Source organism: Rattus norvegicus, chromosome 10, assembly GCF_021556685.1.
Source record: "Rattus norvegicus strain SHRSP/BbbUtx chromosome 10, alternate assembly SHRSP_T2T, whole genome shotgun sequence".
NCBI classification, from domain to species: Eukaryota; Metazoa; Chordata; class Mammalia; order Rodentia; family Muridae; genus Rattus; species Rattus norvegicus.
In genome coordinates this window covers 63923877-63951630 of record NC_141543.1, presented here as the reverse complement: position 1 = coordinate 63951630, position 27754 = coordinate 63923877, and the positions used below count along the sequence as shown (strand labels likewise).

Genomic DNA, 27754 nt, shown 5'->3' with positions numbered 1-27754 from the left:
TGGCACTCAGGGAGTCTTATGAAAGAGTTGGGTGAAGGAACCAGGGCCCTGGAGAGTATAAAATCCCCACAAGAAGACCAACAGAGTCAACTAACCTAGACCCTTGGGGACTCTCAGAGACTGAACCATCAACCAAAGATCGTACCCTAGCTGGACCTAGCCCCTTATTGCACATAGGTAGCAGATGTGCAGCTTGGTCTTCACGTGAGACCACCAACAAATGGATCAGGGGCTGTTCCTAAAGCTGTTGGCTATCTGTGGATCGATTTCTCTAACTGAGCTGTCTCCTCTGGCCTCAGTGGAAGAGAATGTGCACAGTCCTGCAGAGACTTCAAGTGCCAGGTTGGGGGATATCTGAGAGGGGTTCCAGGGACTGTGTAAGGTGGGTACCCAGAGGGGAGCAGTAATTAGAATCTAAAAGTGAATAAATAAATTAATTAATGGGGGGAAAATAATTGCTATGATGACCAGCAGATCCATTGTTGTAGAATATATATCAGAAACAAATATGCATTATTATTTTGAATTTTAAAGGACAATAATATTTGCTCATTAGAATACTGGAGACGAAGAATGATAATGAACAACAAAACTGTCATCTCCCAGTTCCTTCTCCTGGGTCTGCCCATCCCCCCAGAGCACCAGCAACTGTTCTACGCCCTGTTCCTGTCCATGTACCTCACCACTGTCCTGGGGAACCTCATTATCATCATCCTCATTCTACTGGACTCCCATCTCCACACACCCATGTACTTTTTTCTCAGCAACTTGTCCTTCTCTGATCTCTGCTTTTCTTCTGTCACAATGCCCAAGTTGCTGCAGAACATGCAGAGCCAGGACACATCCATCTCCTATGCCACTTGTCTGTCACAAATGTACTTTTTACTAGTTTTTGGAGACCTGGAGAGCTTTCTTCTTTTGGTCATGGCCTATGATCGCTATGTGGCCATCTGCTTCCCTCTGCATTACACCAGCATCATGAGTCCCAAGCTCTGTGTGTGTCTGGTGCTGATGTCCTGGGTATTTAATGTGCTGTATTCCTTGTTGCACACCTTACTCTTGTCTAGATTGTCATTCTGTGAGAACAACGTGATCCGCCACTTTTTCTGTGACATATCTGCATTGCTCAAGTTGGCCTGCTCTGACATTCGTATTAATGAATTAATGATATTAATCTTGGGAGGACTCATTATGGTCATCCTATTCTTACTCATTGTTGTGTCCTATGTACAAATTGTCTTTTCCATCCTAAAGATTTCTTCTACTCAGGTTATACAAAAGATTTTCTCCACTTGTGGCTCCCACCTGTCTGTGGTCTCACTGTTCTATGGAACAATTTTTGGTCTCTACTTATATCCATCAGCTAATAACTCTACTGTGAAGGAGACTGTCATGGCTATGATGTGCACAGTGGTGACCCCCATGCTGAACCCCTTCATCTACAGCCTGAGGAACAGAGACATGAAAGAGGCACTGATAAGAGTCCTTTGCAAGAAGAAAATATCATTGTCATGATTCCACAGGGATTTTTACCTAAAATTAACTAGCAAATATATTAATACTATTATTATAAAATGTACCTCTGCAATAAGATCCACAGTCAAGAGATTACTACATAATATTTGTATTTGTAAATATTAGTTTTGCGCATATGATGCTAGAAAATCATTATGTAACAGCCACTGTTTTATCAGATCTCCATTCTTTGCATTTTGTGATTGTAGACAAATTTCTGTGTTGACTGCAATGTATTTTTTAAATATTAATAAATGATATAACATGATCCTATGTTGATGCCCAGTAAACATTTTCTTTATTTTCTCCTTTTATTTACTCTTCTCTCATGCAATATATCCCAAACACAGCCTCCATTCCTTCCACTCTTCCAGCCTCCTCCCAACCTCCCCTCTCTCACAGAACCATTGATCCTCTGTTTCCCTTCATGGAAACAATTCAAACACAGTATAAATAGATGCAATAGGGCTGGAAAGATGGTTCAGTGGTTAAGAGCACTGACTGATCTTCCAGAGATCCTGAGTTCAATTCCCAGCAACAACCATCTGTAATGAGATATGATGCCCTCTTCTGGTGTGTTTGAAGACAGCTACAGTATATAAATAAATGCAATAAAATTAGACACAATCCCTCCTATCAAGGCTGGATGAGGCAACTGAAGAGGAAAAGGTTCCAAGGGCAGGCAAAGGAGTCAAAGATATCCCATTCCGACTGAGAGAAATCCCAAGCTAAATAACCACACCATGTATGCAGGTTCAGTTTCTGGAAACCCCTGTAGACCTGTAGCTGTTTCTGTGTACCGCATTCTCCTAGTGTCTTCTATCCTTCTGACTCCTTCGATCTTTCCTCCCCCTGTTCCAAAGTGTTCCTGAACTCCACCTCAACTGCATCTGCTCCCATCAGCTGCCAGAGAAAGTCTTTCTGATGGTGATTGGGCTAGGCACTGATCTATCAGCACAGCAGAATATCATTAGGAGTAATTTTCATTGACTTTTTTCCTGTCAGTTGTATTTGCTTCTACCCTAAGCCTCTGAGTTATCTAGTTTCTGGCTCCTGGCCATCCAGGGAGAGTCCAGCATAGATTCCCTCTCAGTTGCTAGGGTCTAATGCTAAATCAGCCATTGGTTTGCCACACCCACAAACTCTGAATCACCATTGCCTCGGCACATCTTGTAGGCAGGACTCATGTGGATTTTGTGACTTGGTTGGTGTCCCAGTCCTACCACTAGAAGCCTTGTGTGGTTACAGAAAATGGCCACTTGAAGCGAGTATTCTTTATTACTAGTAGTCCTCACTAGGGTCATCCTCATAGGTTCCAGAAAGTCTCCTTTGCAGTAGGTTTCAACATCATTCCCTAAATGGCCTAGTACTCTAGTTGTCTTCCCTTTACTCTCTTCCAGCATCCCTCTCTCACCCACTTGATCTCTTGGGTTTCCTTCTCCATCTACCCACAATCCACCTGCAAAATCTGTTCCATTTTCCTTTTACAGGGTTTCCCCTTAAAGCCCTCCTTACTTAGCCTGTGGATTCTAATGTGCTTGGTTATCCTTTACCTCACAACTAATATCCACTTATATGTGAGTACATATCATGTTTGTCTTTCTGAGTCTGTGTTGCCTTGCTCGTAATATTTTTTTTCTAGTTATAGCCATTTACCTATGAATTTCATGATTTCTGTTTTTTAAGAGCCAAGTAGTACTCTGTTTTATAAATTCCCACATCCTCCTTATCTGTTGTTTGGTTGAGGCACATCTAGGTTGTTTCCAGTTTCTGGACATTATGAGTAAAGCTGCTGTGCATGTAGTTAGTAAGTGTCCTTGTGGGAGAATGTAGAGTCCTTTGGATATATGCCCAGGAGTCTTATAACTGCGTCTTGAAGTAGATCAATTCCAAATTTTCAGAGGAACCATGATACTGATTTCCATAATAGCTGTGCAACTTTGTAGTGCCAATTGAGCAGTGCTCCTCTCACTCCACATCTTTGTCAGCATGAACTGCCACTGACATTATTGATCTTAGTCATTCTGACAGGAATAAGATGGACTCTCAGAGAAGTTTTGATTTGGATTTCCCTGATGGCTAAGGAGTTGAACATCTCTTTAAGTGCTTCGAGGCAATTTAAGATTCCTCTGTTGAGAACTCTCTGTTCAGATCTGTACCCCATTTTTAAGTAGATTATTTTATTTGTCAATGATTTGTTTCTTGAGCTCTTTCTATATTTTAGATATTTACCCTGTTAGATATGGAGTTCAGAAAAACCTTTTCTCATTCTTTAGGCTGCTGTTTTATCCAATTGACTGTGTCCTTTACCTTAAAGAAGCTGTACTGGCTGGTTTTGTGTGACAACTTGACACAAGCTGAAGTTATCACAGAGAAAGGAGCCTCCCTTGAGGAAACGCCTCCATGAGATCCAGCTGTAAGGCATTTTCTCAATTAGTGATCAAGGGTGGGAGGTGCCATTGTGGGTGGTGCCATCCCTGGGTTGGTAGTCCTGGATTCTATAAGAAAGAAAGCTGGGCAAGACAGGGAAGCAATCATTAAGCAGCAATCCTCCATTGCTTCTGCATCAGCTCCTGCCTCCAAGTTCCTGCACTATGTGAGTTCCTGTCCTGACTTCCTTTGATGATGAACAGCAATGTGGAAGTGTAAGCTAAATAAACCCTTTCCTCCCCAACTTGCTTCTTGGTTATGATGTTTTGTGCAGGAATACAAACCCTGACTGAGATAGAAGCTTTTCAGTTTCACATGTTCACATTCATTAATTGTCAATCTTAGTGCCTATATTATTGCTGTCCTGTTGTAGAATTTGTCTCCTGTGCTGATGTGTTCAAGGCTATTCCCTATTTATTCTGCCGTCAGGTGGAGTGTATCCAGTTTAATGTTGAGATCTTTGATCCTCCTGGACTTTAGTGCTAGGTGATAAATCTGGATCTATTTGCATTATTCTATATGTAGACATCCAATTAGATTAACACAATTTGTTGAAGATGCTTCCTTTTTTACATTGTATACTTCTTCCTTATGAAAACTCAGGTGACCATATATATGTGGATTTGTGTCTGAGTCTTCAAGTCTCTTTATGCCACTACCATGCAGTTTTTATTACTATTGTTCTATAGTACTTTTGAAATCAGGGGCAGTAATAACTCCAGTAGTTATTTTATTAGGTGTGGTGGTAAAATGTTAAACTGTTTTGAGCTCCTGGCAGGTGCACACACCTCCTCTACACCCACCCACATGTTTTGGATTCCCCCAATGAAAGACACACATGTGCAGCATTATTTTTAATATGTCTTACTAGCTCAACGCTTGGGCCACTCCTGAACCTCCATGTGGCTAATACACTTTCCCCTCTGATATTCCTGAATTTATAATTGCTAAATCTATATTTTATCTCTGCTGCCCTGTTTCCTTCTGGGCAACCCTCCCATGGAGCCGCTTTCCTTTTGCACCTACATTTCATCCATCTCACTCTCTTGCTCCTTCATGGGGTGGTCCATCCTACATCCCTCACTTCTTCTCCTCCCTGCATTTCTTGCCCAAGAATCATAAAAGTCCCTCCTCTGTCTCCCTGCCCAGCCATTGGCTGTTGGCAATTTTATTTCCCAATCACAGCCAACTGGGGGTAATTTTCCTTTAGCCTATTTACTGAACACTTCAAACAGTGTATTTTGGGTAACACAATTACCATGAGAACATGAGCCACTACAATCTTGCATGACTGTTTTGGCTATGTTGTTGTTTTTCCATATGAAATGAGTTTTGTCCTTTCAAGATCTAAAAAGCATTGTGTTGGAATTTTGATGGAGATTATGTTGAATCTGTACATTGCTCTTGATAGAATGGCCATTTTTACTATGTTAATCCTACTGACTCATGGGCATGGGAGATTTTTCCACCTGCTGATATCTTCTTCAATTTCTTTCTTCAAAGACTTGAAAGGTTTGTCTTAAAATTCTTAGACTTGCTTGGTTGGGGCTACCCCAAGATATTTTATATTATTGTGGCTATTGTGAGGGGTGTTGTTTCCATGATTTCTTCCTTAGTTTATTTGCCATTTGTATATAGGAAGGCTACTGAATTTTTTAGTTAATATTGTAACCAGCCACATCACTAACGGTGTTTTTTAGCTGTCAGAGTTCCCACGTGGAGTTTTGGGATTTTTTAATTTATTTTTTCCATCTATATTAAATTGAGTATTTCTTACTTACATTAAATGTTATTCCTGAGCTGGAGAGATGGCTCAGCGTTTAAGAGCATCTGACTGCTCTACCAGAGGTCATGAGTTCAATTCCCAGCAACCACATGGTGGCTCACAGCCATCTGTAATGGTGTCTGATGCCCTCTTCTGGTGTATCTGAAAACAGCTACAGTGTACTTATATATGCCAACATCCCTATAACCCCTCCCCCTCACCTTCTATATGGGTGTTCCCCTCCCAATCCTCCTCCCATTACCACCCTCCCCCCAAGAATCCCATTCCCTGGGGGTCTAGCCTTGGTAGGACCAAGGTCTTCCCCTTCCACTGGTGCCCTTACTAGGCTATTTATTGCTACCTATGCAGTTGGGGCCCAGGGTCAGTCCATGTATAGTCTTTGGGTAGTGGCTTAGTCCCTGGAAGCTCTGGTTGGTTGGCATTGTTGTTCATATGGGGTCTCAAGCCCCTTCAGCTCTTTCAGTTCTTTCTCTGATTCCTTCAACAGGGGTCCTGTTCTCAGTTCAGTGGTTTGCTGCTGCCATTCGCCTCTGTATTTGCTGTATTCTGGGTGTGTCTCTCAGGAGAGATCTATATCCGTTCCTGTCAGGCTGCACTTCTTTGCTTCATCCATCTTATCTGGTTTGGTGGCTGTATATGTATGGGCCACATGTGGGGCAGGCTCTGAATGGGCATTCCTTCAGCCTCTGTTCTAAACTTTGCCTCCTTATCCCCTCCCAAGGGTATTCTTGTTCCCCTTTTAAAGAAGGAGTGAGAGGTTGGGGATTTAGCTCAGTGGTAGAGCGCTTGCTGGCAAGCGCAAGGCCCTGGGTTCGGTCCCCAGCTCCGAAAAAAGAAAAAAAAAGAAATAAAAAAGGAGTGAAGCATCCGCATTCTGGTCATCCTTCTTGAGTTTCATGTGTTCTATGCATCTAGGGTAATTTGAGCATTTGGACTAATATCCACTTATCAATGAGTGCATACCATATGTGTTTTTCTGTGATTGAGTCACCTCGCTCAGGATGATATTTTCCAGTTCCATCCATTTGCCTATGAATTTCATAAAGTCATTGTTTTTGATAGCGGAGTAGTATTCCATTGTGTAGATGTACCACATTTTCTGTATCCATTCCTCTGTTGAAGGGCATCTGGGTTCTTTACAGCTTCTGGCTATTATAAATAAGGCTGCAATGAACATAGTGGAGCATGTGTCTTTGTTATATATTGGGGCATCTTTTGGGTATATGCCCAAGAGAGGTATGACTGGGTCCTCCAGTAGTTCAATGTCCAATTTTCTGAGGAATCTCCAGACTTATCTCCAGAATGGTTGTACCAGTCTGCAATCCCACCAACAATGGAGGAGTATTCCTCTTTCTCCACATCCTCGCCAGCATCTGCTGTTGCCAGAGTTTTTGATCTTAGCCATTCAGACTGGTGTGAGGTAGAATCTCAGGGTTGTTTTGATTTGCATTTCCTTATGACTAAAGATGTTGAACATGTCTTTAGGTGCTTCTCAGCCATTCGGCATTCCTCAGCTGTGAATTCTTCGTTTAGCTCTGAACCCCATTTTTAATAGGGTTATTTGTCTCCCTGCAGTCTAACTTTGTAAGTTCTTTGTATATTTTGGATACAAGCCCTCGATCAGTTTTAGGATACAACTTTTCCCAATCTGTTGGTTGCCGTTTTGTCCTAACAACAGTGTCCTTTGCCTTCCAGAAGCTTTGTAGTTCTTGATCTTAGAGCATGAGCCATTGGTGTTTTGTTCAGGAAATTTTCTCCAGTGCCCATGTGTTCAAGATTCTTCCCCACTTTTTCTTCTATCAGTTTGAGTGTATCTGGTTTGATGTGGAGGTCTTTGATCCACTTGGACTTAAGCTTTGTACAGGGTTATAAGAATGGATTGATCTGCATTCTTCTACATGCTGACCTCCAGTTGAACCAGCACCATTTGCTGAAAATGCTATCTTTTTTCTATTGGATGGTTTTGGCTCCTTTGTCAAAAATCAAGTGACCATAGGTGTGTGGGTTCGTTTCTGGGTTTCAGTTCTATTCCACTGGTCTATCTGTCTGTCTCTGTACCAATACCATACAGTTTTTTTTTTCTTTTTTCTTTTTTTCGGGGCTGGGGACCAAACCCAGGACCTTGCGCTTCCTAGGCAAGCACTCTACCACTGAGCCAAATCCCCAACCCCAACCAGACTGTTTTTAATCACTATTGCTCTGTAATACTGCTGGGAGATGAGGGGTGGTCATTTCCCCAGAAGTTCTTTTATTGTTGAGGATAGATTCTGCTACCCTGAGTTTTTTGTTATTCCAAATGAATTTCCAAATAGCTCTTTCTTTCTAACTCTATGATTAATTGAGTTAAAATTTTGATGGGGATTGCACTGAATCTATAGATTTTTGGTCATCTTTTGGCAAGATGATCATTTTTACTATATTAATCCTGCCAATCCATGAGCATGGGAGGTCTTTCCATCATCTGAGATCTTCTTAAATTTCTGTCTTCTGAGATTTGAAGTTCATGTCATACAGAACTTCTACTTGCTTGGTTAGATTCACACTGAGGAATTTTATGTTATTTGTGATTATTGTGAAAGGTGTCATTTCACTAATTCCTTTCTCAACCTGTTTATCATTTGAGAACAGAAAGGCTACTAATTTGTTTGAGTGAATTTTGTACCCAGACATTTTGCTGAAGTTGTTTATCAGGCTTAGTAGTTCTCTGGTGGAACTTTTGGAGTCACTTATCTGCAAACAGTGATATTTTGACTTCACCTTTCCAATTTGTGTCCCTTTGACTTCCTTTTGTTGTCTGAGTGCTCTGTCTAGAATCTGAGTACTATATTTAATCAGTAGGGAGAGAGTGGACAGCCTTGTCTGGTCACTGATTTTAATGGGATTACTTCGTTTCTCTCCATTTAGTTTAATGTTGGCTACTGGTTTGCTCTATATTTCTTTTACTATGTTTATGTATAGGCCTTGAATTCCTGATATTTCCAGGACTTTTGTCTCAGAATCTAATTAGATGATCATGTGTTTTTTTTCCTTTAAGTTTGTTTACACAGAGGATTAAGTTGATGGATTTTTATATATTGAATCACCTCTGCATCCCCGGGATGAAGTCTACTTGATCGTGATGGATGATCATTTTGATGTGTTCTTGGATTCTGTTTGCAAGAATTTTATTGAGTATTTATTCATGAATATTCATAAGGGAAATTGGTCTGAAGTTCTCTTTCTTTGTTGGGTCTTTGTGTGGTTTAGGTATAAGGGCAATTATGGCTTCATGGAAGGATTTGGGTAGTGCCCTGTCTGTTTCTATTTCGTGGAATATGAGGTCTTCTAAGAAGGTCTGATAGAATTTTGCACTAAACCCACCTGAACCTGGGCTGTTTTTGATTGGGAGACTTTTAATAACTGCTTCTATTTCTTTAGGAGTTATGGGACTGTTTGGACAGTTTGTCTGATCCTGATTTAACTGTGGTACCTAGTATTTGTCTAGATAATTGTCTATTTCATCCAGATTTTCCAGTTTTGTTGAATATAGGCTTTTGTAGTAGGATCTAATGATTTTTTTTAATTTCCTCAGAATATGTTGCTATGTTGCCATTTTCATTCCTGATTTTGTTCATTTGAATATTCTCTCTGTGCCCTCTGGTTATTGGCTAAAGGTTTATCTGTCTTGTTGATTTTCTCAAAGAATCGGCTCCCTGTTTTGTTGATTTCTTTATATAGTTCTATTTTTCTCTACTTGGTTGACTTCAGCCCTCAGTTTGATTATTTCCTGCTTGTCTACTCCTCTTGGGTGTATTTGATTCTTTTTGTTCTAGAGCTTTTAAGTGTGCTGTCAAGCTGCTAATGTATGCTGTCTCCAGTTTCTTTTTGAAGGCACTCAGAGCTATGAGTTTTCCTCTTAGCACTGCTTTCAGTGCTAATTATGGTGACCCATAATTTTGAGTATGTTGTGCCTTCATTTTCATTAAATTCTAAAAAGTCTTTAACTTCTTTATTTCTTCTTTGACCAAGTTATCCTTGAGTAGAGCATTGTTCAACTTCCATGTATGTGTGGGCTTTCTGTCATTTTTGTTGTTATGAAGATCACCCTTAGTCAATGGTGATCTGATAAAATGCATGGGATTATTTCAATTTCCTATATCTGTTGAGGCCTGTTTTGTGACACATTATATGGTCAATTTTGGAGAAGGTACCATGAGGTCCTGAGAAGAAAGTATATTCTTTTGTTTTAGGATGAAATGTCCTATAAATATCTGTTAAATCCATTTGGTTCATAACTTCTGTTAGTTTCTCTATCTCTCTGTTTAGTTTTTGTTTCCAGGATCTATCCATTGATGAGAGTTGGGTGTTGAAATCTCCCACTATTATTGTGTGAGGTGCAATGTGTGTTTTGAGTTTTAGTAAGGTTTCTTTTATAAATATAGGTGTCCTAGCATTTGGAGCATAGACATTCAGGATTAAGAGATCATCTTAGTGGATTTTTCCTTTGATGAATATAAAGTGTCCTTCATTATCTTTTTTGATAACTTTTGGTTGAAAGTCGATTTTATTCAATATTAGAATGGCTACTCCAGCTTTTTTCTTGGGACCACTTGCTTGGAAAGTTGTTTTCCAGCCTTTTACTCTGAGATAGCGTCTGTCTTTGTCACCTAGATGTGTTTCCTGTACACAGCACAATGCTGTGTCCTCTTTATGTATCCAGTATGTTAGTCTTGTCTTTTTATTGGGGAATTGAGTCCATTGATGTTAAGGGATATTAATTAATAGTGATTGTTGTTTCCTGTTATTTTTGTTGTTAGAGGTGGAATTATGTTTGTGTGACTCTCTTCCTTTGGGTTTCTTGCCAGATTACTTTCTTGTTTTTCCTAGGGTGCAGTTTCCCTCCTTGTATTGGAGTTTTCTATCTATTGTCCTTTGTAGGGCTGAATTTGTAGAAGATAACGTGTAAATTTGGTTCTGACATGGAATATCTTGGTTTCTCCATCTTACTTAATTGAGAGTTTTGCTGGATATAGCAGCCTCGTCTGGCATTTGTGTTCTCTTAGGTTCTGTATGATATCACCCATGATCTTCTCTCTTTCATAGTCTCTTGTGAGAATCTGGTGTAATTCAAATAGGACTGCATTTATATGTTACTTGACCTTTTTCCCTAACTGCTTTTCATGTTCTTTCTTTGTGTTGTATGTTTAGTATTTTGACTATTCTGTGATGGGAGGAATTTCTTTTCTGGTTCACTCTATTTGGAGTTCTGTAAACTTCTTCTGTGTCTGTGAGAATCTATTTCTTTAGGTTAGAAAATTTTTCTTCTATAATTTTGTTGAAGATATTTACTGGCCCTTTAAGTTGGGAATCTTCACTCTCTTCTATACCTATTATCCTTATCTTCTCACTGTGTCCTGGATTTTCTGGATGTTTTGGGTTATGAGCTTTTTGTGTTTTACATTGTATTTGACGGCTGTGTCACTGTTTTCTATTATCTTCTGCCCTTGAGATTCTGTCTTTTATGTCTTGTATTCCATTGGTGATGCTTATGCCTATGACTCCTGATATCTTTCCTACGTTTTGCATCTCCATGGTTATCTCCCTTTGTGCTTTCTTTATTGTTTCTATTTCCATTTTCAGATCCCTGATGGTTTTTTTTCAATTCCTTCACCTGTTTGTTGTATTTTCCTGTAATTCTTTAAGGGATTTTTGTGTTTCCTGTTTAAGGGTTTCTACTTGTTTATCTGTGTTGTCTTATATTTCTTTAAGGGAGTTATTTATGTCCTTCTTATAGTCATCTATCATCATCATGAGATGTGATTTTAAGTCCAAATCTTGCTCTTCTGGTGTATTTGGATATCCAGTATTTTCTTTGGTGGGAGAACTGGGCTCTGATGATGCCACGTAGTCTTGGTCTCTGTTGCTTAGGTTCCTATGCTTGCCTCTTGCCATCAGGTTGTCTCTGGTATTAGCTTGTCTTGCTGTCTTTGACAGTGGCTTGAACCTCCTTTAAGCCTATGTGTCAGCACTCCTGTAGACCTGTTTTCTTTCAGCAAGATCTGGGAACAGAGAACTACTCCTGGGTTTGTGTGTCCTGAGCCTTCAGGTAGGTTACTTAGAGCAGAAAAGTTGATCTTACCTTTGCTGTCAGGTGGATCGATGCTCCTGGTCACTGACTTCCAGCTCTGGACTCAGGCAGAAGCAGGAAGGGTCCTGCCCCTGACTGCTCCCAGATTCCTGTGCCCAGAGAGCACTAGACAGGTCCTCTTGGACCAGGAATGTGAGCAAAAAATGGCAGTCTCCCCTGAGCTCTCAGGATTGTCCACACTTCTAAGAGTCCAGTGCTCTCCCCCACAGGATTTAGGTACAGAGATCTGTGGGACCAGATCAGTTCGGATGCAGGCAGAAACCCTATACAAAACTGAAGCAAGTAATACTATGTATTTTCCTGGTGCGTTCCTTTTTTTAAAAACATAGCATTTTCATGTCCAAATAAAAATGCTAATATGACCTATATTGTCACAATTATCACATGAATAATATGAAGATTTCTTCAGAAGGAAAACATGCATTATAACACAACATCAAAAATTTCTTCCAACATCATTTGCATGCTGCATGTGCAACAAAGTGTTAGTGAAAAACAGAATTATGGATCTCAACTATTGCTGCAAAATAACAGGGACAATAGACTTTGGCATTAGACAGTAGTACAAGTGTAGAGAGTGGCTGGGCAAGTGGTGTGGTGATGGGTGTCATTGATATTTTTCTTAGAGCCAAGAAGCCAAAAATAATCTAATTGAATGAGAATGTGTGCTTTAATTTTAACAATTAAACATGATCCTGGGAAGTGTAATTTCTCATATTTCTATCAATAACACTATTGACAGCTTTAGAAAGTTATGTCATAAAAGTCTGATATCTGCCAGTAACACATTCATTCCTCAAAGGGCTTATTTACTGGAGTTACAACATATTGATGGACTATCAAGCTGCAACCTTTCCAAATGATATGTCTTTAAAGGTCACTTAAAAATTATCTTCTAAGAAATATTATTTTGTTCACCATATAGTCTTTGTTTACATAACAATTCAAATACTCCTCTTCACCCCAAAAAGAATAAACTACACCAAACAAACAAGTTAACATCCACCCATGAGTTGCTCTCCTACTTTATGACCCTCAAAGTGTAGTTATCTGTGATCAGTGATTATCAGTCATTTCTGTAGGTCACTGAGAGAACTGGCAATAGAGAAGTTAATGAGTTACTGCAGCACTGGACTCCTCTGGGACTCACAGCCTCTTATTATAGAGATGCATGGTAGGGGAGATATGAAATGTTATGTAGACACTACAGAAGACCACAGATCTGCTGACTTCCTGTGCCCATACTGAATATAAAAACACAATCTTTTATCAGGATTTAGGAATCACCCTTGGCCATCCAAGGTAAATTATCTGGATAGTGAGCTATTCCTTTGCTGTTTTTTTTTTTTACTTGAAAGTATTTTCTTTTTCTTCCCAATTGCATATTCACAGGACAATCTTTTGGGTATGATAATATACATCTTTGTCTTCTCTGATTTGTATTATTATCCTATAGTTGAAGTATTTGGTTTGCGATAAATATTAATAAACATTTTAGTATCTATGTGGTTCTTACAATTGCTCTGTCTTCAAATATTCTCCTAAAACATATCATTTCAAGCCCCAGTCTAGAAAATTGAGTTGAATTATGTAACTTAATTTGGTTTCTGTGGGGAGAGATTCACTGTGTCCCAGGTTGATCTCAAATTCATAGTGATCTCCTGCCTCAGCCTTCTAAGTGCTTGAACATAGGTCTGCACTACTACATGGAGATAAGTTATGTAGTCCTTCTGGTTTTAAGTCTCTTCCTCTCTGTCTCCTTTCTGTCTCTCACTCTATGTGTTTCTGTCTCTGCCTCTCTGTTCTTCTGTCTCTATCTGTATCTCTCTAATCTCTGTATCTCTCTGTCTATGTAGAGGTCAGAGGTTATCAAAAGCCATGTATATTTCGCAATATGTAAGATCTTATTGTTTGCTATAATTTATGCTAGGCTACCTGACTTCCAGTCTTCCAAGGATTCTCTTATCTTCACATTTCATCTTCCATAGGAGCACTGGGATTACAGATATATGCTACCACACTCATTGTATCATTCACAGGGGAAGCAGAATTTAGGAAACTGGGTTATGGTTTTCCCTACATGTCTCATCTTTCCATAATATTAAAACATGATTCTGAAGTATGCATCACTGAATGAAACAGCATTAAATATCCATAAACAGAGTGAAGGTCTCTTCATCCTGAGGCAGTTGGGTGGTTTCACTGAATGTTGGGCATGCTGGTCAAACACTATACATTTGGACTATACACCTACCCTCGCATGTCTCTTAATGCCCTTTTTCTGATTTCTTTGCCATCTAAAACTGCTAGGGTTCTTTAATCAAGACTGTCTAGAAGAAAATAGAAAAACATAACAGAAAGGGCAATTTATTTAAAGGATACAGTCTATACAATATTAGCAGCTGAGGGTCTAATACCTGCAGAGACAGCCTCAAGAGTCTCTAAGAAGAGTAGAGACTAAAGTCTTGTGTCTGAAGTCAGAATTTGTCTTTTGGAAGACTTCTCTTTTTTTATATCCTTTATCTTGTTCCATAGGAATTGCCATATTATAAAGATTGATTTCTTAGGTCTGCTTACTTCAATATTGACAATATTGAAAATACCTTCCTAACATCATTAAGAATTGACTGGCACTTGTCAAAACTTGTTATCATGGCCTTAAAAATATCAATCTCTTAGTGGTATGTATGGATAAGGAAGAACTCGAGATAATTTTGCATATATGTCCATACCTTGTTCTTGTCCTTATATTTTCAATAATTTATAGAAATTGTCATTAAATTTTCCTACATCAATACCAGTGATAGTCTCTGTAGATGCTTTTAATTATAATAATTACTAAAAACTATCATAAACTCTTACACTATGTGTTTAATAAATACAAAATTACCTCTCTGAACTTGATCACTTAGTGTCAAAGTTTTAGAGTGGTCAAGTAGAGTAACTTTGCATTCTGCAAAGCTTAAAGAAATAGATATGTTCATATGTGTGGCTGTACATATACATATACATGTTAGATAGATGGATAGATAGATAGTATGGAAAACTTCTTTAGAACCATCACACAATGAGAAAATGATAAATCACAGGCAATTCAATTCATCTAGGATGACTAGCAAGGTAAATCTAAGAAAAAAATTCAATTTCATGACAAGACTAAATAGAAAAATGTTTCAGAAAGAACTGCCTGGTGAACTATATGCTAAAAAGAAGTTAAAAGGCCTTAATAATTATTGATAAAGGCATGTTGATCTGAACAGTATACTACTTTTGATGATATTATTGTAGAGGACGTAAATGTGTGACATCATCTCAATGTCTGATGAATTTGAAATACATTCACCTTCATTTGGATTGTTAAATGCTGCTATTCTTCCTGAAAAGGCATTTGTGTAAAGAAATGACTAGAAGAAACCAAACTGCCATCTCTCAGTTCTTCCTTCTGGGCCTGCCCATTCCCCCAGAGTACCAACACCTGTTCTATGCCCTGTTCCTGGCCATGTACCTCACCACTCTCCTGGGGAACCTCATCATCATTATCCTCATTCTACTGGACTCCCATCTCCACACACCCATGTACTTGTTTCTCAGCAATTTATCCTTTGCCGACCTCTGCTTTTCCTCTGTCACAATGCCCAAGTTGTTGCAGAACATGCAGAGCCAAGTTCCATCCATCCCCTATGCAGGGTGCCTGGCACAGATATACTTCTTTCTGTTTTTTGGAGACCTTGGAAACTTCCTGCTTGTGGCCATGGCCTATGACCGCTACGTGGCCATCTGCTTCCCCCTTCATTACATGAGCATCATGAGCCCCAAGCTCTGTGTGAGTCTGGTGGTGCTGTCCTGGGTGCTGACCACCTTCCATGCCATGCTGCACACCCTGCTCATGGCCAGATTGTCATTCTGTGAGGACAGTGTGATCCCTCACTATTTCTGTGATATGTCTACTCTGCTGAAAGTGGCTTGTTCTGACACCCATGATAATGAATTAGCAATATTTATCTTAGGGGGCCCTATAGTTGTACTACCTTTCCTTCTCATCATTGTTTCTTATGCAAGAATTGTTTCCTCCATCTTCAAGGTCCCTTCTTCTCAAAGCATCCATAAAGCCTTCTCCACCTGTGGCTCCCACCTGTCTGTGGTGTCACTGATCTATGGGACAGTCATTGGTCTCTACTTATGTCCTTCAGCTAATAACTCCACTGTGAAGGAGACTGTCATGTCTTTGATGTACACAATGGTGACACCCATGCTGAACCCCTTCATCTACAGCCTAAGAAACAGAGACATAAAAGATGCATTAGAAAAAATAATGTGCAAAAAGCAAACTCCCTCCTTTCTATGATGGTAATACTTCAGATCTTCATATAATTTCTTGCAGAAAAATGTTAATATTGTGCTGTTGTCACAGAATTTTTCCTCATCATGGATCCCTCTGTTTAAAGGTCCCACAACATAACTTTTCAACACACAAATTAGAAGTTTATATGAGGAGTTGAATTTGGGAAGTAAGTTTGGGGGATCTGAATATGCACATGTTACTTGTCCAGGTGGTCTTGAAAACACTAGCATAGAATTAAAGTCACATCTCTAATCCCCATGGTTTTCTATTTTAATTTACTCCATTTTATCATTTTGTCCAAATGTCTGTTTGACTGTGTGCTTATAAAACTGTACTTTATAATCTCAGATCAATATTTAATAATATCCAAGTAACTCAGCTTGCCAGCCTTTTTCCAGTCTTATACATGCTCTTTCTACAATTTGTCATTAAATAATTGCATCACTTAATTCCCTAGACTATGTGTTCATCATTTGTGTTGTTTTCTAGCATAGATGTTTGTTGTCTGTTCTCAGTGATATCTATAAGCTTATAAAATTCTCAAAAATGAGTATTTTTTAAAAGGGGCAAAGATAAAGATAGAGGGTTCATGGGGCCCCACCAGTTTTTTTAACTATTAATTGTTCACAGACTCTGGGAACGGATAACCACCATCTGTAGTAGTGTATTTATAGCTGATCTCACCAGGGTCCAACAGATAGACTAGATAATCTCAATAGGTCACAAAACAAAATGAATAGTCATAAATGTGAAAAGCAATCTGTGGAGAGGAGAGATATGACAGAAATCATAGGGAAGAGGTGAGAGTTGTTGTGTACATGTGTAAGATTATCAGAAAATTATCTAAAAAATAATTTATAGTGACCATTAAAGAGAGCCACAACTGCACACAATACAAAGATCAATATATGTGAGGAGTCCTGCCTCGATGGCTACATCAACAGCATAGCTACTGCATTCTATGTCCAGGTAATATCACAGGAGAAGGAATGGAAAGATTACAAAAATCGGAATACCAGGAAGTCTACTGTGTGACTGCCTTTCTTAGAAATGTCCACTTTAACAAGGCCTGAACAATGACAATATCAATAGACATGCTAATACAGAAGTGAGCAAAAAATCTCACAGGGTCTCAACACCAGACGAAAAACTATAGGCAACTAATGATTACTAAGAAAAAGAGAGTTAAGTACTCCCAGGGATTAACCCCCTGATTGATTACCCAATACAAAGCAGTTAGCCTTGAAATCATATCTATCCAAATAACAAACATGAGCTCATCAAGTTGTGCTTATATAGTTTTGATTGATAGACAGACAGACAAGTATATAATAAGCAGATAGACAAGAGACAGACAGACAGACAGACAGATAACAATAAAAAGAAAAAGAGGCTACTGCTTTGAGAGTGGATTGGAGGGAGGGAAAGAAAGGGGAAAGTGATGTATTTACTTTTTAATAAAATTTTAAAATAAAACAATTTAATACTAATGAAATAATGATAGGAGAGGGCCACCACCACCATACCATGCAGTAAGGATAGGCAGAGGATGCCCAAAGACATGCCCATTTTGTGGACCTCTCTGCAGCAGGAGCCACTACAATGTACAAATATGTGGTGGAGAGATGGGAGCAAAAGAAAATCTGAATAAATTGAGCACTATGAAGAGAGAAGGAACTGAATACTTGAGAGTGGAGAGAAATAGCCTGAGATGAATAGCCTGCCCTGTCACCTGATGCCATAGTGAAGCTCCAGCCTGCACTGCCACTGAGGGCCATGTCTAGGTCTATAGCCACGTAGCAGCAGTAGGTCTGTATCAATGTTTGTGGTTCATATTACCAACAAAAGCCATTTTGAAAATCCCTGATCTGTGTTGCCACCTGAATGGTGATGCTGAAACATTATGCAGAGTTGACCCCAACCTCACTGCCTTCAGCATTCTGAAAAACTACTCCCACCCCTCAGTGGCTGCAGCACTCAGAAGAAAAGGCCCTACAACAGGCCCTGCACCATGCCATCCAGTAGAACTGGGTCTGCTGGTAGAAGCACAATCTCTGAGCACATGGCTCTAGAGAGCTTGTCCTGTCATCCCATTGCCACAGGTGGTATAGGCTAAGGAATGATAACCTCCCTCACTCCTCACTACCTTCAACTGGAGAGCTGACCCCAAGGTCCTGAGAGTAGGAGGGCTGGCTCTGCCCCTCACTGGCTGCAGAATTTATGAAAGAAAGGCCATGCACCTCACATGGGTAGCACAGTAGAGCTGGCACTTCTGGCTTGGGCACCAGTGAGCTGGCCCCAAAAGCATGAGATCTGGAAAGCTGTTTCTGCCCTTTGCTTGTTGTGGCATTGCTTGTGCTAGCTGGAACAGTGATGGAAAGCTCACCCTGATGGTGTGAATGCAACAGTTTGTGGACTGACCACCTCAGCTACAAGACAGCTCAGATACAGAGCTTTGAGTTGGCCCACCCTAATATCGACCCCATCTTTGAACTGCGAGAGCACATGAAGATGAAGGGGCTGGCCCTTCAGATCCAAGGCTGGAGAATCTCCATGATACAGGGCCAACAACAGGATATCCAAAAGGAGTAAGTCTATGTAGGATCCAGTATTGATAGTGTAGTAGAAGCCAAAGGCCTCAAACCAGACCAATAAGTCATTCCAATGAACACTTGAAAGCAAAGGTGTGTAATCAAAAGGGTATACTGTGTGACAAACTACAATTTCCACAGAATGGTGTTTGTTTTGTTTTAATTTCTTTTTTTTATTCTTTTGGGGAAAGAAGTTGCAGGGGCAGCGGGTAGATACAAAGGGATGAGGAGTGAGTAGGGTTGTGGTATATAATGTGAAAGTCACAAAGAATCAATAAAAAGTGATAATAAAATAGAATAATAATGTATACTATCCATTTGTATCTTTCTTGGGCATATTTCTAAAGAACTCTTTATCCTAACACAAAGATACTTGCTCTCCCATGTTTATTGTTACTCGATGTACAATAGCCAGGAAATGGAAACATCCTAGATGTCCATCAACTGATGTGGTACATTTACATAGTGGAATATTATTCAGCTGTTAAGAAAAAAATCATGAAACTTGCAGATAAATGCACAAAGTTTGACACAATCATTCTGAGTGAGGTGACCCAAACTCAGAAAAACACCTTTTCAGCTAATTGTTCTTAATTTTGTGTTTCTTCTGCTGAGACTTGACTATCCATTCATTAGCCACTTGTCTATCAGATTATTTGGGGTTTGTGTTGTTTGGTTACTTTCAGTTATTTATATAGCCTAGATGGTGACATATGCATGATGTGTACTTGGAAAAAGTCCACCCATTCTGTAGACTATCTCTTTACTCCACAGATATTTTTTGTTGTGAAGAAGCTAATTTCACATATCACATTTGTCAATTCTTGCAATTATCTCCTGCACTGTGGGAGTTCTTTTCAGATAGTCCCAGCCTGTGTTTAGTTATACCTTGAAGTGTTTTATTTAATTTCCTATAGCAGTTTCAAAGGTTAGGGTCAGATAGATTGATAGATAGATGATAAGTAGATAGATAGATAGATAGATAGATAGATAGATAGATAGATAGATAGATTATAGATAAATGGATAGCTATAATGAAATAAAAATGTTAAATGTAAGATCTACAAATGAAAAAACATGCATTGTTTATTTTATTGTATCTTGATTTCTTCACTTGTTAAAATATTTATTTTTACTAATTTTGATTAAAATATTTTGTGAAATTTTCATATATTAATAAAATTTTACATACTTTTAGTCTTTCTTCTCCCTTTCCAATTTTTCCTACTTTATCTAATTCCCTCTCAAATTCATAACCTCCTCTATATTGTATGTATATATGTATATACACAGACAGATATACAGATAGATATAGAAAGACAGACAGATAGATGTATACATACTGCTGGGTCCATTTAGAATTGCTCAAACATGTATATGTTTAAGGCGGACAACTTTGGATTGAATAATGAACTTATCAGGGGTTCATACCTGGCAAAGAATGATCCTTCCTCTCTCAGCAGCCATTAGTTGCCTATAGCTTTTTATCTGATGTGGGACCTTATGAGATCTGTCCCCCCATTCATATTAGCTCATCAGCTAGTGCTGTCATTTTGTTCGTCTTATTTAGGTAACATTGTTGAGATTTCATAAGTACATCATCTCTATCACACGTGGAAAACACTATCCTATGGCAGATGCCCTGGTCCTTTGACTCTTACCATCTTTCCACCCCTTTTTCTAAACTGCTTTCTGATTCTGAGGTACAGAAGTTGTGTTGTAGATTTATCTTAATGGTTTGAGTATGCTATGGTCATGTTCTCCATATTTTGACAAGTTACAGATTTCTATAATATTCTCTGTCTGTTGCATTTTTGAAATTTCTTTGATAAGGTTCCTCAGCTACACTTATCTGTAAGTATAAGGACATGTATTTTTTTAATGAAGTTAGAAATTATACTAGTTTAGGAAAGTGAAGGGATAAGTTCTCTAGGATCCATGATTTCATCAGCCATAGATGGATGGTTAAGTTTTGCAGTACCAGGTATTAATTACTTCCTATTGAGCAGAACTTAAGTCCAATTAGATAGATGTTGGTTACTCCAGCCTTGCAACTTCATTTTCGAGTTCCTCATTTTGAAATCTTTCACAATGTACATAATTTTTGAAGCTGTTCAAGTGATATTTTCTAATTTTCTGCTCCATGAATTTAATGTTGGGGTGACGGCTTGTATATGCTCAACCCAGGGAGGGGCACTATTAAAAGGTGTGACCCTATTAGAGTAGCTGTGACCTTGTTATGGTAGGTGTATCACTGTGGGCGTGGTCTTTAAGACCCCCATCCTAGCTGTCTCAAAGCTAGTATTCTGCTAGCAGCTCTCAGAGGAAGATGTAGAACTCTCAGCTCCTCCTGAACCATGCCTGCTAGGATGCTGCCATGTCCCCCCCTTGATAATGAACTGAACCTCTGAACCTGTAAGCCAGCCCCAATTAAATGTTGTCCTTATAAGAGTTTCCTTGATCATGGTGTCTGTTTGTAGCAGTAAAACCTTAACTAAGACAGATGGTATGCAGAAAAGCTATTGGATTTATTGTCTTGATTTTTTTCCATTGTTCTACTTCGTTGAAAGTGTGAGATCTAAGAGATTTGGGATAGAGACTTAAAATCCTGTAAATGTAGATTTGTGATGGGATAATTTAAGTGCTGTAAGATTGTTTTTCCAAAATTATATTGCTGTGTCCAAAAATAAATATTACTATCATCTCTTCTTTTTTAAAGATTTATTTATTTTATGTATGTGAGTACACTGTAGCTGCCCTCAGACACAGCAGAAGAGGGCATCAGACCCCATATCAGATAGTTGTGAGTCACCACGTGGTTGCTGGGAATTGAACTCAGGACCTCTGGAAGGGCAGTCAGTGCTCTTAACCACTGAGCCATCTCTCCTCTCCAGCCCCTATCACCTCTAACAAATACAAATGCAATGAGAAACAATTTTGAATCCCTCAATTGAAAGTCTGCAGTGTGTCACTTCATAAAGAAGTTCATTAAGCTGATGACTGCCTTGTACATGGGACTGGTCCAGGAGTAAGAAACTATAAGTAATCTATGGCTTCTGGACCATAGACAGGGCCATAAGATGTGGCATTAGGGCATAAGGTGAAGCCTCTAAAGAATGGTAGGGGGGATGGTGGTGTAATGTTACTGATGTTTTCCTAAAGAGATAAGAATAAAACATGAGTAACCAAATGAGGTGGGAATATGGGTTTTTCATTTATATATTAATTAGAATAAGAATTAAACATGGTATGGACAAGTTTCTCTTTCGTCTTATTTCTGTGTTTAACATTTTGGCAGAGGAAGTTGGTCACAGAAGTCTGATTCACCCTAGCAACATGACTATTCCTCATAAAAGCCTGGGAACATTTCCAAACTGTATGTCTTCAAAAGTCACTGTGACTTTTTGAATGAATGCTGGTCTCTGATGTATTTTCTATCCATGAGTGTTGTCTCTGATTGCTCTAGGAATTTTACAAACTCCTTTTCTCTGGGCCCCTTCTCCATTCCACAAAGAGTCAGATTTAGCTACATGAAAAAGTAAAGGGGTAAGAATCCATTCATTAGCTTCTTTCAAACTCTACCCTCCCCTAAGTACAGTAATGCTATTGGTGGTGATAATCAGTCACCGCTGTAAGACAATGAGAAAACTGGTCCTACAGAGGTTCCTGGTAATTACTGCATTTAATGAGGTACTGGACTCCTTTGGGATGCAGAGCCTCTTAGGCACAGGGATGAGTAGAAGAGGGTATGAGAGAAACAGAGGCGCATACTTAAGGGATGGTTGTAGGACGTGTTTGGACCTGTGTCTACAGTGACTAAAGAAGAGCAGTAACTTTTACCCTTGCACTCCGAGTAAAGTGATCTGTCTCCTTAAGTTCTTCCAGGCTGAGAGTATTGGTTTTATGTCACACTGGACATATTTTCAGGTACCATAAAATTATTCATTGCTATTTCTTCCCCATGAAGACTTTGCTACTATCGAAGGATTTTGTTTCATGGACACCATATATAGTGAGCACCAATTATAACTAATAATGACAGACTTCTTTACAATTACTTCTTATGCAATGTTCTCAAAGATCATATGATTGCAACAAAATTGTTTGGGTTTTCGAGGATGGGACTCACTTTGTTGCCTAAGGGTACTTTGAATTCAAAGTGTTCTTATGCCTTCAGCTACTGTGATCCTCAGCTGGAATTACAGTTGTATAATTCTGCGCCCAGCCTGCAAGTTCTTAAGTCAAATTTAATATACTTTCTGTGGTCCTTAATTCTTCTTTAATATGCCTACACCTATGAAGATTTAGTAAACTATAGACAAGTTGAAAGATCCAAGATCATAATTTATCTGACAAAGCTAAACCTTTGTGCTTAGTAGTAATAGATGCAATTGTTCTTTAATATAATCCACTGACCATGCTACTGGCATCATCTGTGTGTGCATTTGTCATGTAGAATCTGAACTACAGAGGCATAATCTGGTCTGTGTGCAATTTCAGACAAGAGATTTTAGACTTATGAAAATATCTGAATGGGTCAGAAGTGCAGTGTCCTATAATATTGGTGAGTAAAAATTATTTCCTTACATTTTAGCTCAGAGAGTGACATTGAAGTTGATGTGGGAAAACAAATAGGATTAATTTATTTTATATATCATTGTAAATATTAAAAAAAAACATGTACTTGTCTCAAAATCTCTGGTGCTCTTCCTTTCATGTTTATACTATTGTTTGAAGGGCTTCCTGCATACTTAATGTTAGAAACACTTCATGAGAAATTCTCGCTTTCCAGATCAAACTTGTATATTTGACAGCTGAAACAGATAGGAAGTCATTAGAGGTCATCAGTAGAAATAAGTCCAGGTTAGGTCTCTGGTTTCTGATTACATCATCCTATGTAAGATATGGGTCCCAGTCATTCACAGAGCAAAAGAACTTCAGAAACTGTGTGATTTTCCTACATATATCTTCATTTGATAATACTCAGATATACAAACAGTGAACATCATAAACATTACCAACAGAATGAAGCATTTGATTGGTCTCATATAGTCTCTGTTTCTCTCTTTGTCTCTCACTGTCTCTCGCTCTTTCTTTCCCTCTCTTCCTCAGTCCTTCTCTTCCTCACTCCAATTTTCATTTGCTTTTTGGGGGCAATGTTTCTCTTTCTCTGCTTGATGCTAGCTGTCAAATGCTATACTTGGGACATGCTAGGCAAGTGCCATACCATCGAGCTACATTTCCAGCCCTCCCACATCTCATAAGAATCCTCCTCTGCTCCCTTTGTCAGAAAAGAGACATCTTGAGTATTATTCAAAAAGGTTTCCCAGAAGAAATATAATAGGGGGAGTGTGTTCTTGATTGGATCAACCCAGTATCTTCAGGGCCAGTCAGCACAGTGGAGTCCCTGAAAATATTAGAGGTTGGAGTTTTTAGTCCAGTCTGGAAGCAAAATTCTTCAGAAGAGTGCACTTTCTTCTAATATCCTTCAATATGAGTCTCATTACAGCATGAACAGTAATCTTCTTTATTCAAATACGCTGACTAAATTATTGACAATGTTGAAATGAAACTTTAGAGAAACATTAAAATTTACATATCTCAAAATCAGTATTTTCAAGTATCTAATGAGCTAGACAACATTGGGTAATTGTAGAAGAGAAGGCCCCAGGTATTTTGAAACAAGTACATCCTTCGTTTTATATTTTCAATAATTTATAAAAATAATCATCACATTCATTTTCCTACATTAATCTCAATGACATTCAAAATTGAAGCATAAAAATGTTATTCTTAGTCACCAACATCACAGAAAAATCATACATCTGACCTACCCATATAATTTTTGTGCATATAAAATTTTTGTCTGAAACTCATTACAAAATTTCAGGTTTTTCACAGTAAACTGTTATGTAGTAAGTCTATATCCTGAAAATATTTTAAAAGAGTATTAATTCTACTTGAAATAAAAGTTTTATGTCTTTAACATTAGATGAAACATTAAATCATAAACATTAAATCATGAAGGATACACTGGGTGAAGAAATCACAGACTACAGAGAATGATAGTAATGAGAACTGGAAAGTTTTGAAAACTGGAGATAAAATACTATGACTTCCAACAAAGGCTTTACTGCACAGTAAAATAAAAATGTGAGGCTGTGTACATGCTAAAATGTATGCCTTTTTCTTAAGAGTAATGATAATCCCCGTGAAGCAATAATCATGAAAAATTCAAATTATCATCTCAGAACACAACTGTATGGATAAAACATGTTGAAACGGGGTTTGCCAGGACAGACATTGACATAAAGGAAACATTTGCTTTGATATTCCAGGAGACAGAAGATGCCACATTGCTCTGGGAATATGGACTTTTGGTAAGATATGAAGGAACAGCAAGTGAACACACAGGAAAACCTATCAGATGTCCTAGACTGAAGGTACAACAAACAAGTGAATTCGCTAAAATTCATGTTTCTGATGTTATTTGGAATTCCTTTTGCTCAACTATAAAAGCAGTGGGGATAGGAGGTCTTGAGTGAGCTAAGCAACACCATTAAGATGTATTTGAAATCTCTTGAACTTCAGATAAGATAGTTAGCAATGCAAAGCAGAATCTACAGGGAAAAGACTATTGTCATTGGCAATGAGCTTATACATAGAATTTTGAGAGTATTTGGCTCAGAAAACATCTCTCAGACCATGGCCATGTGAGATACTAATAGAAGAAAAAGTTAACTACTGTTGTTTAATATTCATAAAATAATAGTGAAAAATCGGGACAGGTAAGAGGAAAATAATGTTGAACTGTGTCTCAGAAACAAATATACAAAATGTTTATGGGGTAATGAGCACTGCAGCATAATAGAAAAATGAAATATTCAATCATCAGTATTATAGAATCAATAAACATTTGGAATACATATGTAATTACTGTGATGATTGAAGAATTAATATTGTTGACCGCATAACAGATGATTAACAAGAATACATGATCACGTTTATTTTAAAAACTGATATATTGCCCCACATGTGGCCCATACATATACAGCCACCTAATTAGACAAGATGGATGAAGCAAAGAAGTGCAGGCAGACAGGAGCCGGATGTAGATCTCTCCTGAGAGGCACAGCCAGAATACAGCAAATACAGAGGCGAATGCCAGCAGCAAACCACTGAACTGAGAACAGGACCCCCGTTGAAGGAATCAGAGAAAGAACTGGAAGAGCTTGAAGGGGCTCGAGACCCCATATGTACAACAATGCCAAGCAACCAGAGCTTCCAGGGACTAAGCCACTACCTAAAGACTATACATGGACTGACCCTGGACTCTGACCTCATAGATAGCATTGAATATCCTAGTAAGAGCACCAGTGGAAGGGGAAGCCCTGGGTCCTGCTAAGACTGAACCCCCAGTGAAAGTGATTGTTGGGGGGAGGGCGGCAATGGGGGGAGGATGGAGAGGGGAACACCCATAAAGAAGGGGAGGGGGAGGGGTTAGGGGGATGCTGGCCCATAAACTGGGAAATGGAATAACACTCGAAATGTAAATAAGAAATACTCAAGTTAATAAAAAAAAAAAGTTGTAAAAAAAAACTGATAGATTTTTCTCTTAAAGGTACCATAGACACCATGACAGAAAGGAACCAAACTGTCATCTCCCAGTTCCTTCTCCTGGGCCTGCCCATTCCCCCAGAGCACCAGCACGTGTTCTACGCCCTGTTCCTGTCCATGTACCTCACCACTGTTCTAGGGAACCTCATCATCATCATCCTCATTCTACTGGATTCCCATCTCCACACACCCATGTACTTGTTTCTCAGCAACTTGTCCTTCTCTGACCTCTGCTTTTCCTCTGTTACGATGCCCAAGTTGTTGCAGAACATGCAGAGCCAAGTTCCATCCATCCCCTATGCAGGCTGCCTGTCACAAATATACTTCTTTCTGTTTTTTGGAGACCTCGGGAACTTCCTGCTTGTGGCCATGGCCTATGACCGCTATGTGGCCATCTGCTTCCCCCTTCATTACATGAGCATCATGAGCCCCAAGCTCTGTGTGAGTCTGGTGGTGCTGTCCTGGGTGCTGACTACCTTCCATGCCATGCTGCACACCCTGCTCATGGCCAGATTGTCATTCTGTGAGGACAATGTGATCCCCCACTTTTTCTGTGACATGTCTGCTCTGCTGAAGCTGGCCTGCTCTGACACCCGTGTTAATGAGGTTGTGATATTTATTGTGGTCAGCCTCTTTCTTGTCCTTCCATTTGCCCTCATTATCATGTCCTATGTAAGAATTGTGTCTTCCATTCTCAAGGTCCCTTCTTCTCAAGGTATCTACAAAGCCTTTTCCACATGTGGATCTCACCTGTCTGTAGTGTCACTGTTCTATGGGACAGTCATTGGTCTCTATTTATGTCCTTCCAGTAATAATTCTACTGTGAAGGAGACTGTCATGTCTTTGATGTACACAGTGGTGACTCCCATGCTGAACCCCTTTATCTACAGCCTGAGGAATAGAGATATAAAGGGAGCAATGGAAAGAATCTTTTGCAAAAGAAAAATTCAACTAAACCTATAATGATAAAAATTGAAAATTTAACATAATTTCATTCTATAAACATACTAATGTGAATATTTTGTAGAATTTTTCACCATGAAAGCCCACAAGCTATACTAATGGTCCACTATATTAAGAAGTTAAGTAGTTTAACAAGGAGACTGGTCTAAGGGACCTGATCTACCTTTCTCTTTGTCTTGCCTGTCTTTGTTCCTGGAAAATTATAGTGTAGATGTATTACAATGCTAGACTCTTGCTCCTTCTGATATGAACTTATTTTCAGATTTTAGCATTTGTTCAAACTTCTGCTTTTTATCTATCTCTATCTGCTTGGAGCCAAAGGTTCTTCTTTCTGACTCTCTTGAAGGTAGCGAAGGGGGAAGAGCATCAATGGGGTGCAAGGC

At 39.0% G+C, this 27754-nt stretch overlaps 3 protein-coding genes across 3 annotated transcripts; all 3 read left to right on the top strand.

Annotated features, from left to right (window-relative positions):
* The first annotated feature begins 573 nt into the window (after positions 1 to 573).
* Positions 574 to 1515, top strand: Olr1471 (olfactory receptor 1471). Its single transcript, NM_001000722.1, is given in 1 exon segment — positions 574 to 1515. A coding segment is annotated over 1 exon segment (942 nt).
* A 13743-nt stretch (positions 1516 to 15258) lies between these two features.
* Or1e16d (olfactory receptor family 1 subfamily E member 16D) lies at positions 15259 to 16203 on the top strand. The gene is given in 1 exon segment (NM_001000723.1): positions 15259 to 16203. A coding segment is annotated over 1 exon segment (945 nt).
* A 10223-nt stretch (positions 16204 to 26426) lies between these two features.
* On the top strand, positions 26427 to 27371 carry Olr1469 (olfactory receptor Olr1469). The gene has a single exon (NM_212527.1). It carries the CDS (start codon positions 26427 to 26429, stop codon positions 27369 to 27371), a length of 945 nt encoding a protein of 314 aa, NP_997692.1.
* Positions 27372 to 27754: the final 383 nt, after the last annotated feature.